At 39.5% G+C, this 18,372-nt stretch overlaps 1 protein-coding gene across 3 annotated transcripts in view; it reads right to left on the bottom strand.

Moving 5' to 3' along the window:
• LOC144662021 (uncharacterized) overlaps positions 1-18,372 on the bottom strand; it is a 55,468-nt gene that overhangs the window by 18,425 nt on the left and 18,671 nt on the right. For all 3 annotated transcript variants that reach the window (XR_013572383.1, XR_013572382.1, XM_078522753.1), the window contains exons 15-32: positions 17,441-17,573; positions 17,217-17,337; positions 16,915-17,019; positions 16,097-16,284; positions 15,549-15,704; positions 12,825-15,105; positions 10,600-12,111; positions 9,567-9,714; positions 8,806-8,939; positions 8,448-8,676; positions 7,417-7,807; positions 6,655-6,945; positions 5,274-6,070; positions 4,648-4,762; positions 4,007-4,113; positions 2,934-3,154; positions 1,576-1,770; positions 341-394 (exon numbers count right to left, since the gene is read on the bottom strand). Coding sequence is in view for 1 of the 3 variants with exons in the window: in XM_078522753.1 (XP_078378879.1) it covers positions 341-394; positions 1,576-1,770; positions 2,934-3,154; positions 4,007-4,113; positions 4,648-4,762; positions 5,274-6,070; positions 6,655-6,945; positions 7,417-7,807; positions 8,448-8,676; positions 8,806-8,939; positions 9,567-9,714; positions 10,600-12,111; positions 12,825-15,105; positions 15,549-15,704; positions 16,097-16,284; positions 16,915-17,019; positions 17,217-17,337; positions 17,441-17,573 (7,178 nt within the window). In the remaining 2 variants the exon portion in view is untranslated. The remainder of the gene's footprint in view (positions 1-340; positions 395-1,575; positions 1,771-2,933; positions 3,155-4,006; positions 4,114-4,647; positions 4,763-5,273; positions 6,071-6,654; positions 6,946-7,416; positions 7,808-8,447; positions 8,677-8,805; positions 8,940-9,566; positions 9,715-10,599; positions 12,112-12,824; positions 15,106-15,548; positions 15,705-16,096; positions 16,285-16,914; positions 17,020-17,216; positions 17,338-17,440; positions 17,574-18,372) is intronic.

Below are 18,372 nucleotides of genomic sequence, written 5' to 3'. Positions count from 1 at the left end.
ATTGCTTTATTAAAAACGCCCAAAGAATTGCAATATTTGAGCTCGCCAGCTGTTTTCGTTGATCGTATCGGCTAGCATACTTGTGGTGAATGGTATATCAGCTCATATACCATTGCCTGTTAGCCAATCAAAACGCAGGAATTGAAATATACCATTGCTAGTTTTTTTAGTTGTCCAAGACGTCGCTTACGATTTTGTTAAGTAAACTTATAGTTAAACACAAATTTAATGGCAATTTTACTCGCAGCATGTTGTTATACATAACTAGGATGAAAATTGCGGTGGAAGAAAAACACATTTTCGGTTCGAGCAACTAGCTACTTTTTTGAAGAATACTTACTGTACTTTTTAAAATAAGACGAGACAGCACCGGTTATTGCGCTTGATATAACTCCTAAAGATAAATAAACAATACATATAACAATTTTGTTAGCTTAAAATAAAAGTACAGCCCTACATATTAACACAAAATAAATGAACATCCGCGAAAGATTGTTGATGACGCAGTGACTAAATGGTCAGCTAGCTGGACTCTAGCTCACGTAGTCGAGGTTTCAGTGATCACTGGCCAGGGTTATTGTGTAGTGTTCTTGACCTGATAGAAATCATTTTTTTCCAGCGGCATAAACAACAGGCTAAAAAACCCCTTCCTTCGCAGGCTACCATATTATTCAACAACTGCGCGCGCTGCCCATATATGGTCAAAATGTTAACGTTATCTGTCATCTGTACATAACAGATATTCTGCGATATACGTAGGTTGCGAAGATTCGTCCGAATTCTTGCAAAGCGCTGCATAATTACAGTTTTTCTTTCTGCACAATGTGTTTCATTAAACACGACCACATCAGCTATCTTAAATTTATCGTGTCTAAATAAAAGATATTATTATTATTATTATTATTGACAATTTGTTGAATAGCAAAACAATTATTCTGCTCAATCTTGCGGCATATCGTCCGATTTTAGACAACTCGGCCTACGGCCTCGTCGGCTAAGTATCAGGCAATATTCCGCGCGATTTCGCAGGATAATTGTTAATTACCACGTTTATTATGCACCGTACTGCACTGAAAGACCTGGTCGTATAACTTCAGTGATTATCACATCACTAGTAAGGTCGATTACGAAGTTGCGACAATAACAAAATTCGTTAGCAGAAAGCGATAAATAAAAGACAAAATATAATCAAACGAACGAAGTCTCTAAAACTAAAGTGCACAAACTAAATTGATTTTGTCACAATTGAATATAAGTTACCTGTACTCTCCTAACAATTTTTTGCAATAATGTATCGTATAGCAACAAGGGAAAATCTTTAGAGTTATCTTCAAGGGCTCGGTAAGTGTTATTGGCAAACGCCGAAGGGTTGCGATGCGACCTTCATTATTCTTGATACTATTTTTCATCAGAATTTGATCATACATCAATATTTTTCTCCATCGTCATTAGTTCCTTTCTTCTAACAACCCACGCACGTGTACACGTGAATTTAAATAGTTATTTTTGGGGAAAATAAGATGCTGTTAACAAGGGAAGGATGTGGGGATTTTGTATTTTGCTTAGAATACGTACCTCCAATGGAAACTTTCTGATTATTTATTCTCTGAGCGGTAACGTAAGCACCAACATTCGTCATTGCGTTAAAGACAGCCCCCAGGGGACCCCCGGCCACAGTAGCAAAGGAAAGACAACGCCCTCGCGGGTCCTTAAGCATCACGGGATTGTTGGCAGCGTACGAGTAAAGATTGATACTTTTCCCTGAAAAACCTGAAAACAAAGGAAATAAAGGTAAACAGTCTCTTGTCACTGACAATGCTTCCGTTTCTCCTTCGGTGTTTACAACTTATAAGTTTTTTATGACTTTTGGAATTTGTTCAATCTGTTAACTTCAGGTCATGGAGTTGACTTTATTTGTTACGAATTTGCATCTAATTCGTCTCCAGTGCCCTTCTATTCGAAATAAATTTGGGAGAGGTAAACAACTCTAACTTATAAGTAACACTGATCAAAAACGGGAAAAGCATCAGTGAAACTGCTCATAGAATTGGTAATTTACAATTGGTGGTTTTTATCTGACGTAATCAAAATTCTAAAATCTAAAATGTTAGTCCTGCAAAGCGATTCTCTTCACATATTCTAGGTATTAAAATCCAGTCTCTATGCCAATTATTTTGGTGTCGATTCAGTGCTTAGTTTCAGAAATAAAGCATTTATAAATTTGTGATGTCCCGGATGAACGTGTTTAAAATGTCACAAAAAGGGGTTTCATGCCATCAATTTTCAAACCTCGTTAAAATTTAAACAAGATAGTTTTATTCCACAAAAAGGGGAATTTTTATGTTATTTTTACTACTATTTTACTGTTATTATTGTACTACATCTTTTTAACCTTTTAGTTTTTTTAGACCCTAACCCAAAAACTATTTTTACAATAACTCGGTTATGAAAAACACTTTAAAACTAATATTTGGACAAAACATTTCTTTTTTCCTGCTCTATAACACATTATTTTTCTGTTATTGAAGCAACCAAACAGTTTGTATAACTTTGATGAAAACCGCCACTTAAAGGGATGAAGTGCTCTTCGAGTTTATTGGGCAGATTCTTACTTTAAGTCTGTGGATGAAACCCTAGTGTGTGAGCATTGAAATGGAAGCTTTTGAGCAGTTCCTTCATGTGGCCTCTTAGTCAAAATGAAAAAGTGGCAGTATTTATTTTGGGTACTTAAGGAGGATGACTCTATGGCTAACTTTCAATATGTGAACTAAACCCAAGTGTGTGATCCTTCAAATGCACTGAAGTTATTGAGCATTACTTTCTTATAGTACTTTTTGTTTTTGAACATTAAACGAAATAAATGTTTAAAACTTTTAGTTTTGGCACTCTCAAGAGTGAAAAGGATTGACAAGAGAACGTGAGTGTGCTTTTACCAAGGGGATCAATGCTAAGAAATCTTCCAAGCTGTGCATCATAGTGTCTGGATCTCATCCAGTAGATATCCTTTAGTTCACGGTCAGCAGTCACTCCCCATTGACCAATAAACGTGAAGTCCTGTGGCAAATGTTCATCAAATTCCACCATTCTGCCAAAAGGGTCATAACTGTAGCGATTGACGCGATCACCACTGGGACCCAGTACTCCTACGACAGACCTGCAGAGTAAAGATAATACAACATTGGCACCTAACAGGCAAAATTTGCAATACTTTACATGGTTTATATAAGGTTAATTTACACACCACTACACTCACTGTGTGTTTTGGCTGGGAAGGAATTCCCTTACTTTGTTTTATAAACTACGTTAGTTATATCTCCAACCCTCAGTAATTCGAACCTCCTGCTAAAGCCCTGACCAAACGATAGCGCAAGTAGACGCAAGTTGAAAACTTGCGTCTACTTGCGTCTCCGTTTGGCCAGGACTTGCGTACACTTGTGTTGACTTGCCTACACTTGGTTCACTTTGGTCGAGATCAAATTTGCATTTCCACCGTTTGGCTACCTATCGTAAGTCAAGGCATTTTTTGCAGTTTACTTCAAAAACTTGATTGCACCTCGTAACAGTATAAATGACTTTTTGCGTGCAACTAAACTTGCGTGTCCGTTTGGCCACCCAACGCAAGTCTGTACGCAAGTTCAACTTGCGACTACTTGCGTCCATTTGCGTTATCGTTTGGCCAGTAAGGGCTTAACTCGAACCTTTTCGATTCCCCTCCAGGTCATTTTCTTCCCCTTTTATTCGAACCTTTTTGATTTCCTTTGAAACTTCGAGTTATCGGGATTCCACTGTAATAAAATTTACAATAGGGTTTTTAAAGGTAGTCGAGTTTTTTTTTTTTTTTCATTTATTTTAAGCCATTAGAATCTTAAGAATAATTTGAGACAATACCCCGGTCCAATACTTAGAAAATATTAGACCAGCAATGGAACAATCTGTGGTTAATTTTTATTAGTTAGTGAACTTCTGACTACCTTAGTCGTATAACAAGCCTCTTATAAACTCTTACCCTAGACCGTCAAACTCGTAATAATACAAATCTCCATTAACGTCAATCAAAGCAACCAATCCAAGATCTTCACAGTGGACAAAGTGTGTTACATTTCCACCAGAAATCTGCCGGAGGAACAAATATTGTCTAAATATAAGTAAGACAATAACAGAACTAACGCTAAAAGACTTTGTGCATGGTAATAATGATCAGATGGATTTTGTTCGTTTATGTTCGATTGATTCGGCAAACTCGTTTTCCAGCCTTTGCTCTCGACTAATGTGTTTCGTGTTTTTCTTTCCTGTAAATTCCGATTAGTTTTTGCATTTATTTAATAATACTTTTTCAAATATGTAATGATCATAATATGTTTGAAAAGGACCTCAAGGTTTGACCTATGTAGAGGTTCCCTTACTAATTTATTATTATTTTGATTATTTATATGAAAGTGTATAATGATATAATAGCATTTATCTAAAATTAAAATGTAAAATATGAAATTGAAATATGACCTATAGTACATTGACGTAAAAAGGAAAGAAATCAATGAATGTTTATCGACTTTTTAACATTGTTTTAGTCTAATGATGGTGATATCATCTCCAAATCGGTTTGGTGTTCTTAATAGCGACTAAAAAACCGCTCCTAAAATATCTTACCTTGCCAACAATATCCGCACCTGGATTCCCAAATGGATCGATTATGAACTGAACCTCTGTTTGACCGCATGTCTTCTTATACAAGTTTTCCAAGCTATCGTATACAAAGTTACATCTACAAAAGAAAACAATAACTAAAGAAAACTCGGTACGAAAGCGCTCAGTGTGTAATCTCGTGTACTATATATATAAGTGTGCTACCCATGTAACTTAAAGTATGTTGTTTTGCATGCTACTAGACAGAGCAAGAGAAAGTTTTGTCGCATATATATCTAAAGGTAAATTTAAAGCCTTTTTCAGTCCTAGGTACCGGCCCTTAAAGTCGGATTTTTGTTGCACAAAGGGCCTACACCTCCTGAAAGCATACTAACAACGTAGTACTGACTTGCATCCCGCAACATCTCTGTTTTTATTTATACCCATGCACTGCGAGAGTTAAGTATCTTGCCCAAGATCACAACGCAGTGACCACGGCCTGGGCTTCAAGCCGGACCGCTTGATCACAAGACTTTGAGCTTTGCAGCTGCATGCAGCCGGACATCTTCATCAAAGGATATCTCTCGTAATAAAATTAAACAGAAAGGATCGATTTACGAAATAATTCAGCCATGACGTCACATCCTTACCTTTTGTTCGGAGTTTCGGCCTGCACCAAGAAATCCTCGGCACTGAACTTGAATTTGACACTATCATTCCGTACATCTCTGTTTGACTTCTCCTCCATGTTTCCATTCATGTCATATTTAATATCGTAATCTCCTGCCGTGGTGTACTGGTTAACTTCGTTTGCAGCGTACAGCGTCTTGTTACCAGGCTCTTGTGATACAAAAACTCTGTTTTTTCTTTTGTCGTAGGCGTAACGAACAACATTTCCTTGTGGATCCGTTGATTCTATCAGCTGCGAAGCTGCATCGTATTTGTAATGCCAGTTCCCTGATGTTGTATTTCGTTGAATGATACGCCCTTTCTTATCATAATTATACTCAAAATAAGAAGAAATGCTTCCATTCGGAAAATAATTCACCATTCGCAACAGTTTGAAGTTAACTGGATCTAAAACGTATTCAGAATAAGCTCCATTTCCAAGAACACGTTTAGATACCAACCCTTGTGAATTGTATTCTAATTTCAATAGGACGTCACCTCTGCCACTCGGGTCTATACGTACGACTTCCGATAACCGGTAAAACCGGTCATACTTGTAAGCCAGGCTTAGCCCAGTGACGTTTAGTGCCACGCGCCTTTGGAAATCATTGAATTTGTAAGTGATCCGCTGACCATTTGGATAAGTGACGCTGGATGGTCTGTTTTCTTTGTCAAAAGCAATGTTAATTTTTCCGATATCGTTCGTTGCTTGAATGATGTTTCCGTTGTCATCATGAAGGAAATACGAAGAGCCAAGATCATCAACATCTTTTTTGACCTAGGAAAATGACAAAAACTAAAGATAAGCTTATCATCTGCTAAAAAGAAGTACTTATTATCGAGATCTCTTGATGATAAGAAAAAGTACTAAGGAGATTTGCAAGTCGAGACCAGATCGAATAGGAAGTTTACGTACCTACGATGTCGCTGCCATGACAGTGTCGATTACAAAATGAACTTACATTATACTTAGGTTCATTGTTGATGCTGTTATCACCGGGTACGAAATAAAAATACTTCTACTCATAATTGTTTGAAAAGACTGAATAGGAATAAATTCTAATACTACCGCCCTCTTCATTAAAATTAAAAAATATATTTCACGCGTTTTTACTTATTTTATCTTAAAGGAGATACATGCATATGATTGGTCCCGGTTTTTGCATTTTGAAATGTTTAGCCTAGTCTTTTCAAATTCGTCTGGCACAATCCGTCTCGATCCTTCCAATTCTTTGTCTGCCTGCAACTTTTCTTTTTTAGTTTTTTATAAAATCTTTGGCACTTTTCTGTCTTAGAAAACGGTTATTTCAGGTTTTGTTTGTTTTTGATGGATTCGACTAAAAAAAACTATCACAAACTTACAATTCTGTCATTCTCATCGTACTCGAACTTTACTTCCTTCCCAGATCTACCAGTGAACTGCACCAGTCTCCCGAAGCTGTCATAGTCAGTGAGTTCGGTCTTGCCATCCGGGTATTTAAACTTGATCAGTTTGTCTTTGTCATCATAAATATTCTGATAAACGTAGCCATCTGGATCTGTTGTGTTTAGGACCTCTCCATCTTTTCGCAAGAGGAACTCTGTTTCGTGGTCGTTGGCGTCAACTACAGACATGATATTCGTCTTTTCGTTGAACGTTCTGTTCATCAAAACCTGGAAAATGCACGAAATAAACATCTTACAAATCATCCACTGGTTATTATCCTTAACATGAAATTGGGAAATGTATAGTTAATAAATAAACCCCTCCAGGCAGCTGGTGTTTTGGAAGATAATACCCGAGGCTGAAATATTGTCCGAAATGAAAATTTCGCCAAGAAGCAAAGCTTCGAGGGCAACTGTGAAGTTTTGAGGAGTAATTGATCAGTTTCAATCCGTCTATGCGGACACCACTGTGGACAAACTTTACACTAGCCTTAAAGCCAGTAACAATGAACTTCCCAATCGTGCAGCTTTACTAAATCAGCAGACCAGACTGAAAACAACATCGACTGACTTGACTATAAGATGACTTTCGCTCAGGTTGTCGAAACGTCAGTTGTCAAAACTGTTCTTTCAGAATTACTCTCAAACACCCGGACGATCGCACCATGCTAACTAAATACGTTACAGGAATCTCAATACCTGGTCTCCTTGCTTTATGATTCGCACAACCTGGTCATCATTTTGAACACTTTCGAATCGTACATCACTAAAACCACCGCCGACTATATCCATCATGCTCGCTTCTTCATTAAACACGAGCACGGCCGAGTCGCCTTGAGGAAATCTGGACATAGTAACCTTACCATTCCAGTCGTACGAGAAGTACGCTCCCTGTATTAACTTGTTATCCTGGTTAAAACCTGTTATGTTACCCAGGAGTCCATGTCGGTTCCAGGAGTATCTGACGGTAGTTGAAGTGGGGTAGACAATACTTGTAAGGTCGCCGTCAGAGTTGTAAGTATAATGGGTTGTTTGTTTGCCCACACTGACAGACACCAGTGCGCCTGTATCCCAGTCATATGTGTAGAAACTGATGAATAAAACAAAGATAAAGTGATAATTCTCTTTTTTTTTTCAGCACGAATATGGTGAAAATTTTTTTGAGGCTTGTCGCTCAAGAGGCCAGCCTTAACTCCCGTTTTCGTAGCTTGAATCAGCTTAGAGTATTGCTACTAACCTTAGAGGGGGTGCTAGTCTATCGCATGTTCAGGACCCCGTTCAAATTTCTCAGTGTCAGCCTGAGTAACGTGACTTGCCCAAGGACACAAAACAACGACAAGAATGAGGCTTGAAACCAGACCTCTCGAAGAGATTTCCAATGTACAAAACTATGAGGCCGAATAAGTAATTTAAACATCGAATGTCACTAAGCCTATATAACTTATGACGAACTTTCTTTCTCTGTTAAAGCGTTGCTTTATCCCTAACTGAGCACAATAATATGCATCGACTTCGGCATGAGCAAAGTAAAATGCTATGAACGTCAAGCAACTGAATTTTTTTCCATACTAAATTGTAAAGGTAAGGTGGAAATGGGGCGCGCCAAATACCAATTTTAGGGACAGATACTTACCTTTCAAATTATTCAGGGAATACTGCCCCATATGCCTCTGCGTCCTTGGGCACATCCAAAGTTACAAAACAATACAAGTAACGCAAAATACACTTACCTCTTTTGTTTTTTACCGGATCCGTCTTCAAAACGAGCCTCTCGAACAAGGCCGTTGTCGTTGTATTTGACGGTGATTTTTCCTCCAGACGAATGCCTAAAAGTCGAGGCTCTGTTTTGCGAATACTCGATTGTGATCGTCTCGTTGCCTCTTTGGATCCTTTTGAGATGTTTAAAGACGGAATCAAAAACAAACACGGTAGAGATACTGGAGTCAGTAAGATGTAGCTCTGGATACAAATTCAAAGAAAAAGGATTTTAGTGTAACAATTATACTAAAATAAGCTTTGTTTCATAATGTGAGTTTTAAAATACGAAAGAACGAACGGGCGCCGGAACAAACAATAAACGTTTTTCACCTGTGTTGTTAACGGTGACCGTCTTTCCATCGTCAGACTTGTACAGCCCAGTAGTGCCTCCTTCAAATACTAGCTCTTCCCGTAATCGAATGATTTTTATTGTTTCTGGTGAAATCTGTTTTACTTGAGCCTCCCTAATTTTTTCAACGAACAAAAGAATTGAAACTTAGGATAAGATGTCAATGATGAAGAATTAAGCAAAAGACCATGTTCTATTTACCCCCCCCCTCCCCCCAACCCACCCCCCAAACAAACTCTCTAATTACAGTTTTTCGAGAAATAAAATTATAAAAAGAAGATGATATGCAAGCTTCCGTTACTAACGTGATATAACATTTCCACTCCCGGGGGGAGGGGTGCCCTTTAATATAAAAGTTAAGTATCGTTTTCAAGCCGTTGTGATCTAAAATAAAGCACAGATTGTGTATTCGTTCAGCAATGAGGTGTGATTTTTTGGAAATATATTTTTAGCACTGCTTTTATTTTCATCTCTTGAGAAGTGCTCTTTATTAAATGTAAAATCTCAAACGTTGACGCTCTAGGGTTTGGTCTGAAAAAAAAGGTAGGAAAAAGGCCTGAAATTGAATAATGGTTTAGTAAGCCACTGCCACTTACATGCAAGCCACTGGACTGTGGATAGATTTTGGAGCCAAAGATTTTTAGGCTTTATCAAAAATAACCATATAATATGCATTCCCTAACTATAATAAGCTTCGATCGTTATGATCTGTAACCATAACTTATTTTGCAATTTTTCTTACCACCAGGACGACATCCAGCCGATGCCAAAAACGCCTTTGTCTCTTCGTTTAGAAAGAAGTGGACTGTAGGTTCTTTGCAATACTAAAGGCAGTGCGCCATGTAATGAAGATTGGTCCATTAAGTCATCCTGCGCTAAGAGTGGGTCACCTTTGCATAATTTGAGGTAAAACATTAGTTCAGAGCAAGACCCGTGCACCCATTGTACACAACAGGGCAAACATCTCAAAAAGACTGATAGGTTAGTTAAACATAAGTTACATAAATACAGACTTTTTTTAAACACCCTGCAAAGGTTGATATAAAAACAAAAATAAAAAGCTGTAAACAGAATAAACACCATCAGTACTACCTGTTTGATAATGTGTCTTGTAAAAGCTTTCATACAGTTAACCGATTTACGATCTCTGATGAGGTCATTATAAAGTTTAGCTTTACGAAACGTAAATGGCCCGTAAAAGGCAGAGCACGACAGGTGAAGCCATTGCAAGCAAAAAAGCTGACACACCTAAATGGCGGTTTCAGGAAACTTGATAAGACGTATACTAAAATTTCTCAATGTTGTGTCCTTTGAAAAAATATATAGCTGTTTCTGTTTCATTGAACTACGCGTTTAGATGTGCAAAAGTACAATCCTGGACAAAACTCTTGGAACACTTGCTGGTTTTTCACACATGAAACACAAAAATATCCAGTAATTTCCCCGCTACCTCGTTCCAATGTTGAAAAGCAGGAAAAAACAATGCCTCTCATTTATTGCTGCTTATTTTGCAACATTGTGAAGGGGTGAAGGTGGATCTCTATTTCATGGCATTTGTGACGAGATGTCACGTTACTTTTGTTAAATGAGGCGTCCCAAGTACTTTTGTTGGGGATTGTAGAATGTTGATAAACGAGAAATTCCTAACGGTGAGTACGAAGTTGTGTAGATAAAATTATGTTAATGGAGAATCAGGAGAGTAACAAGCTATTTACAAATAGTTTCACTGAAAGAACTCGCTTCCCTTAAAATTTGCAAAGAAACATGAAACTTACCAGTCAGTTTGCCATTGGCCATATCAAGTTGAAACTGGACAAGATCAGTCAACAAGTCGACTCTCCTTCCTGACATGCTCAGCAAGGTACTAACCGCTGACATCCTGCGATGGAATGAAGACGTGGTTCTTCCAACAGAAGTCATAAAATTTTCCCAAACTGGAGCCCACAGCTCATTACTCAAAAACTCCGGTTTCAGATCTTTGCTTCTGTTTATATAAGCGTGTGGTTTGTCATTCTCATCCAACATCTGAAATTTGTAACTCTGTGGCGCCGCTTCACTTTCAACAGACTGGGTATCAAATACTACTTCCCCGTAAGCCTTTGGAGGTAAAATACCTGCTGGACCTTGCATCGGTTGAGCTAGAAACATAACGGAAGAAGCGAACCGAACAGATCTTCTATCCTTTTGAACAGGACGGAATTTTGTTTTTCCTCTACGAACACCGAGTGACAACAGAGGGCTTAAAATATCAGTATCGCCAGCATTTTCGTACGTCAATGTTATCACCCCAGGAGAAACCACTAGCAACGCTTCTGGAAAGTCTACATGCGTTTCTAACCGTCCAGATTCACCACGCGTAATCACTAAAGAGCGTCCCAAAAACGCCTCTTCTTTTGACTCTGAGTTGACAAGTTTTACGTGAAAGGTTGCACCGATAGTCAGATTGTTTGTGATGAAAGTGGCGTATACTTCGGTTGAACTCATTCGATAGACCTCTTTTGCCATGATGAAATTTTCCTCAGTAGAAGAATTTACGAGAAACGCTTCCATTTTTTGTCCAAACAGAGTGCCTTCAAGACGCAGTGTGACATTTCCTAGAGGAGCCACTTGATTAGGAAACACGCGAAAGATTTCAAACTTTGCAAGGCGTGCGCATAGTTGTGATGTGTTCTTGGTCAGGGCGGATGAAGACGAATCGTACATTCGCATCAGAACATAGTATTTCCCAGCAATCGTTTCGGGAATAACCACTTCTTGGTCAGCTGACAGAGCAAACTTTGATCTGCCGTCATATCGATAAGCGGTGGCCGGCTTAGAGTGTTTTACAAATAGTTCATGGAATGCATCATCACTGCTGCTATTTACAGTCACAATAAGAGTCTCCTCATCCGGGACGTTGTCGACAACGTAAGACGATTCCTCGCCCGGCTGTAAAGTTACAGCAATGCAACCATCTAACGGAAGTCTTGGAAATGAAACGTTTAAATTCTTTGGCCCCACAGCGATGTTATTTTGGTGGTTCTGGTCTAGAATGTTACTTCTGGTTTTCACGAGGCTGCGATATCTCCCCAAGCTTGTCAGCGGCAGTTGGTTTGTTAGAGAGTAAGACCTGTCTGGGTTGGCTCCTCCATTGTAAGGTTCTAGAGTGACGTAAGAACAGATTGTATTCCCTATTCTAACGTCTTGTATTTGCCATACATCGTCATGCGACAAGTATACAGTATCACACTTGTAACCCTCGGCTCGTCGACTTCCATTGTTTCTGATCTTCCAGTTCACTGTAACATCTGAAAAATGGAAAAGAGAAACACTTAGATAAGTGTCAGTACGTTTAAAGGTTCGCAAAACATGATTTAATATGATTATGTTATGACACCTATAACTGAGGGAATGGAATTGTTATCTCGATTGCAAGTCGTTTAACTTTGGGATTGTTAAACAGAAGACAGAATCCGAGTCACGCCCTTAAAACACTATCTGTATGATCTGTTTCCCCCCGGGGGGTACTCTCTTATAAGGGCCTAACGGGGACGTGCGGCCCGAAAGGGTATGGTTTTCAGGCTTTTTTGTCTTGAACAGGGTATATATTTCACCCTTTTTTGTCTTAAAAAGGGTATCTTTTCACGGACCAATGTCAAAAAGGATAGGGTTATATATGCTTGCAGAAACAAACCTAGCCACAAGCTGAATTTTCACAAATTCTTCCGTATCGCTAACTTACAATTTTTTTTTTTTATTATTTTTTACTTGCGTGGATTTCGGGATCGATACATAGCTTAATACACGGTTAAAACAAACCAGTGAGGTACTTGTTTATGTCTTAGACGGGGTAGTAAAATTGGCACTAAAGACGTCAATAAAACGTAAAACTTAGACGCGCTCATTGCTCTGTGTAACATTTAACCGGAGCGTGTGCTTCAATGACGGGTCAGTCACATTGGTTTCATTGGTTTTACCTTCTAGATCTATCGGTACTACCTTGTTAAGAATAATTTCTTACCATCGCCATAATAGAATTGACCACTGGACGAGGAAACGGACAAAACAGCTAAATCGCTGCTGAATGTCTTGTTGATCTTGATCAACAGAGAAGCCTCGTTGTTCTGCTCGTCACTCTCCCAGATCGTGTTTTTGCTGTCCACTGACAGTAACAAGTAATACTCAGAATCCAGAGTGTCAAAGGGAATGAAAACCTCAGCACTCAAGGACAATGTGGCGTTCACGGAAAGATAAGTTGCTCTCACAGTGGCAAGTTTCTGGTCAAATGGATCGATCAGCAAGTCTTGGCTGAGATACAGAGCATTGTACCACGCGCCCTGAGCGGCAAATTCCCCTCTGTTAGTTACATTGAAAGTCAAATTTAATGGCTGGCCACCACGGGTTTGCACCTTCACGTTTCCCAGCGAGCCTTGCAGATCTGATAAGAGACTTTCTGTAATCACTATGGCGGTATTTATTGGGGCTGTTGGTCTCACAGTGGGTTGCGTGACGTTTGGCTGTGTGACATTGGGTTGTGTGACATTGGGCTGTGTGGCATTTGAGTATGTGACATTGGGTTGTGTGGAATTGTTACCTTCATCTATATCTGGCGTATAGGGACCGTGGATATCAGCAAACCCATAGATGAAAGCCGAAGAGCTAAACCCATGGGGTATAGCAACATTTGACCTTACTTCATAGAACGATTGAGCTGCCAAGGTGCCAATGTGAGGAAACTCCTTTAACTTTGTCCCGCTCTCAATGACCTCTTTCCTGTTCGCTCCTTTCTTCCCATAAGCATAAAGTGCATCAGTCCACGACGTTTTCTTCGTTGCTACAGACCCCACGTTCTGTACACGAAATGCGATGGAGAAAGGAGTTCCTAAGGTGATCTGAGACGGCAAACTTGAAATAATAGGCAGGATTAACCTAGCCGCCAGGGGAGGAGGAACGGAGAGAATTTGCCCTGCTACACCGATGTTATTTGAAAGGCCTGGAACTTCGGTTAAGCTCTTATCTGCATTTGTTACCGCATGCACGTAAAACTTTCCTCTGATGTTGTTATTAATCTGTAAGGCAGCGGACAGCGCGTACTCTTGTTGCTCATCTAATTTAGCATTTACGCTCTCAGAGGCTAAAACATGAGCAGCTTCGCCATAGATGTCTGCTCTTGACGACGAAATAATAACTCTGTCCACCCAGGAAAAAGGTTTGCGCATCCAGCTACCAAAATTTGTCACGCTCCAAGACACTGTCAGGAAACGACGTTCTTCTTCAAAAACAAAAGACGTAGCGACTACAGCGAGGTCTGGTAATGGTGCAGGCAAAATTTCTACTCGCGTCCAGGCTAGGTTATTCGTCTGCGCGTCTTTCTCGAGCAACGAGCCGCCATCATTGACTTTCAAAACGAGATAGTAGGTTCCAGTCATGTTTGACGGCAACTTTATAAGCGAAACTTGGTTGTATGTTTGCCCAGGGCTTAATGCTTGTCTATAGAGGAATGCGTCAGTCAGCTTGGTCGAGTTATTTTCTACAGTTGGGGAACTTGACAGATAAATCGTGTCGTGCCAGGATTTCAGCAGGGTGCTCCCTGTCCCGTTATTTTCAACTGTCCAGCTCAAGGATACCTCAGAATCGCTTAGCAGGGTTTTCTTGGCAGACACCAAAGTGAAATTTGTGACGACCAAATCCGGCACAACTTGTGGGACGGTCACATCTCCTGAAGCTTTGATGTTGCTCTTTACGTTTTGTTCCGTGACTGTCCCATACGCGTTTGTTATCACGTGAACGTATCGCTGACCAAATACATCCCTGTTGACTCTTGTCGGCCCTGTATTCATACTGTATCCTTTCCCTGTATCCAAGTTGACCATGTGAGGAAAATCGCCAAGCCACAATGCATTCCTTTGAGAGAAATTAATGTTTGGTGAGATGTAAACTGAGTCAAACCACGGCGCCTCGGTCGTCTTTCCAGCTCCAACGTTCTCCACTGAAAAAGAGACCCACACATAGGCTTGCACTGTGTCAGCGGTCGTCGAAACGTTGACATGCGTCACGGTAAGATCAGGCAACTTTTGCGTGACATTTACTTGTACAGTTTTCTGATTGTTATCATTGTAGATAAATTCAAATACGTCGTTGTAATAGTCCGTGTATACAGTGATGTTGTACTGCCCAGTGAGCCAGCTAGGAGGAATCACGTGATTCACAGTCCTTGTATATGTCGACGCAGGAGAAAACAGACCTGAAAACCTTGTGGTGCCAAGAACTTCACGCTTCATCGATGCAACATGGATGATGAACTGAAAACATAGGTGATTATAGAAAGTTAGACACACGCTATATTTCGGTACGATTTGCCGGCAGTGCATTTTGAATTGTCTTTGACATGCAGCGAGCAGTCCATGCAGCTCGACTCAAAACATTCATAAAGCGTTTACAACAACTAGTGATCTAACCTACTGAACGAGCCACTTTTGGACCGCAGTTCCGAAAGCTATTTTTCCACTTTCACAGTTTTAAAGTACCTCACCACCGCATGTGGTATTTCATCAAAGTTAAAAAGAAGAATCGAATTTATTTATCACGCATCCGACTCGGGCGGAAGGGTTTTAAAATACATTGCGCAGAAAGAGATATTTCAAAAAAGAAGATGCATGGGAGGTAGATATACTTCAAAGAGAGTGGATAATGAAAAAGGAAGCCGGAATAAAGCACTCTTTATTTTTTTCCGTTTACAACTTACCACGCGATCTCTCCACCAATAATGAAACGGTTCACCCAGTCCATCGTTGGAGACAGTAAATTGAATCTTCATTGTATCACCCGTGTAGTAACTCTTCAATGTTGTGATTGAACTCACCACAAGATCCGGGGGAGGGCTTAATGAAATTTTCAGCCACTGTAAAAAGAAAAGCACATCACTTTAAACGGGGTAAACTATTCGTAGTTGGAGAAAGTATAAAAATATGCCTCTAAGTGATTCTTAATTGGTGCAATGGGTCCGAGTGGAGTCCATTTCTGTCTGCAGTCATACAAGTGATTTTACAGTTGAGTCCCAATTTCTCAAAGCAATTTTCGTTTTCCCAGAAGGTTTGAGAAATTAAGGTTCTTCGGTAATAAGAATATCAGAAAACCCAATTTGTAAATCACGAGTATGATTACAGACATAAGTCCAGTTATTTTTAACTAACCATTACTAATAAAATTGAAAAATAGCCGTCGGTAAACAAGTGAGCGAACAAGTGAGACAACATTTGAGCAGTGAGCAAAAATCAAGTTTTTTGTCTTTACCTGTGCTTTGCGATTGTCGTCCTCGTCTTTATGCTCGTAGACATCGTCGTAAACGTCTGTTACAACTAAAATGGAGAAGTTACCGTAGATTGCGTTAGGCAGCGTGACGGGTTGCTTTTGCGTATAGCTTGCACCAACTGACAGCAAACCATGATGGTAAAAAGTGCCCAGGAACCAGTCAGACCAGTCTAAACCGGATGAAAACAAGATTTGTTAGTTGAGTCTGGAACTCACTCTTCGTTTTGGCAATGCATTTGTGAATCAGTGAAGGACTGACTAGACAAATGACAAAAAGTACATACATGAACAGTTTCTTTTATAAAGAAGTTGCCTTAATCATTTTCAACATCAAACGGAACCAATTTTGCGCGGAAGTGGGGGGCACCCATATAAAAGTGACAGAGAGATCGTCAAGACTTTCCAGAGAAACCCCTACAAAGTAATTTATGTTTGAGATTGCCCGTAGGACTTAACGCAAAATACGTCACGCGTTACTAGAAAACAAGGCTCATACATATGCACCAACCCGACTTGAGTCGGGTTAGCGGACATGTAATAAATTATACACTTTGACCATGTTGAAGTCGTCATAAATTTCTCGTTTTGTGGAGTGGCTCGAATTCTTTTTCACCCCTTAGAGGTACCAGGTCGTAAGCAAAATTGAAGTTTCTACCATGTTTATTTTCTGGTTCAAAGTCCTGAGGTAACTAAAACGGTAAACCAAGCAACGAATTTTAACCCTAAACGGTACACAGAGAAAATGTTTTAAGCACCGGTACACATGGTACATGGATAAAAATCTTCAGTTGGATACAAACCTAACTTGACATCCTTGGAGAGGTACACTCTGTCGTACCACGAATCGTGTGCAGTGACACCCATCCCATAGTTCTTTACGGTCCAAGCTACATTGATAGTTTTCCCTTTAAATAAAAAAACGAAGTATGAAAAGTACATTTAAGTATAAAAGGAACATTAACACCTTTAAAATAACTTCACATAGTTATTTTTTCGAATTAAAGCTAAATACTTAAATGACAAAGACAGATTTACTCCACCAAAAAGATCGTTTTTGGTATGAAACTGACAGTTTGAGTATGTAAAGGGCAAAGATCCTTACCCGAAAACGAAGGACTAGGAAGAACAATCTTCTCAACTTTAAGGTTAGGAGGCGGAGTGAGGGACACTTGTACTGGAGTATCACCCAACAGCATGTCGTTAGATCGATCGATGTCACTTATCTGCAAGAAAACGAAAAAACATTATGTGCTCCTCTTGGTTGGATTCCGGTTGGATTTTTAAAAAGAACGTGACGACGCCAGTTGAGTAGTCAGTAGTACTTACCCTGTTATACCTGTCAGTCTCTACGAAAACATAAAACACGCCAAACTCGTCAACTCGTAATTGAACTGTCCCCTTAGCAGTGTAACCATCATTTTGGAACAGAATCGCTCTGTGTGGCACGGATGTTGCAAACCTGGTAAAAATAAAGCGTCTAGTTGTGGTTCGTTGATGCAAATGAAAAACATGATCATAAAAAATACAGTGATGTAATGTTTATGAAATAATTCATATATGAACTGCGGATGGATATGAAAGTGATAAATGATCATCGCAGTGAATTTCCAATTTAAGCAATTGGAAAAAATTCAGGGCTTACAATTGAACTCACAATTGACCTCGCTACCAATGTGTGGCTTCAATAGCTCAGTTGGTAGAGCATCGCACCGGTATCGCGGAGGTCACGGGATCCCGTTGAAGCCCTGAATTTTTTCCAGGCTTCTTTATTCCAATTGCTTAAATTGGAAATTCACTGCGATGATCATTTATCACTTTCAAAAAATACAGTGTTTACAAGGATTTTCGCCACTAAGGAAAATCGTAATCACCACATGTTAAGACAATAAGTTACTATAAGTTACTCTATAATTATACGTGTGAAAATATCTCTGATGTACCGATTGCTAACATACTTGCAGCTATGTATGAATTGAACATTTGGTATATAGAAGAAACATCTTCAGATCTCTGAAAATCTTCGTCAGTCTTCGGATATTTCCGGATTTTCAGTTTGGAAAATGATTGGAAATTAATAGGAAATGGTACGAGCTAGTATTTACATAGCCCGAAGAAAACATAAGGAGGCGTTTGGGAGAACTACAAAGTTTATTAGTAAATGTTTTGAACCCAGGAGTATCGGAATTTCGTGTAGTGTGATTGTCCGGGTGATAGCCGTTCCGGGGGGAGGAGGGGTGGAGAGTAGTTCTGAAAAGAAC

The sequence above is a fragment of the Oculina patagonica genome, chromosome 8, assembly GCF_052425735.1.
Source record: "Oculina patagonica isolate OP01 chromosome 8, crgOcupat, whole genome shotgun sequence".
NCBI classification, from domain to species: domain Eukaryota; kingdom Metazoa; phylum Cnidaria; class Anthozoa; order Scleractinia; family Oculinidae; genus Oculina; species Oculina patagonica.
Note: the sequence above shows the minus strand (reverse complement) of the source record. Positions and strands in the feature narration are given on the sequence as shown.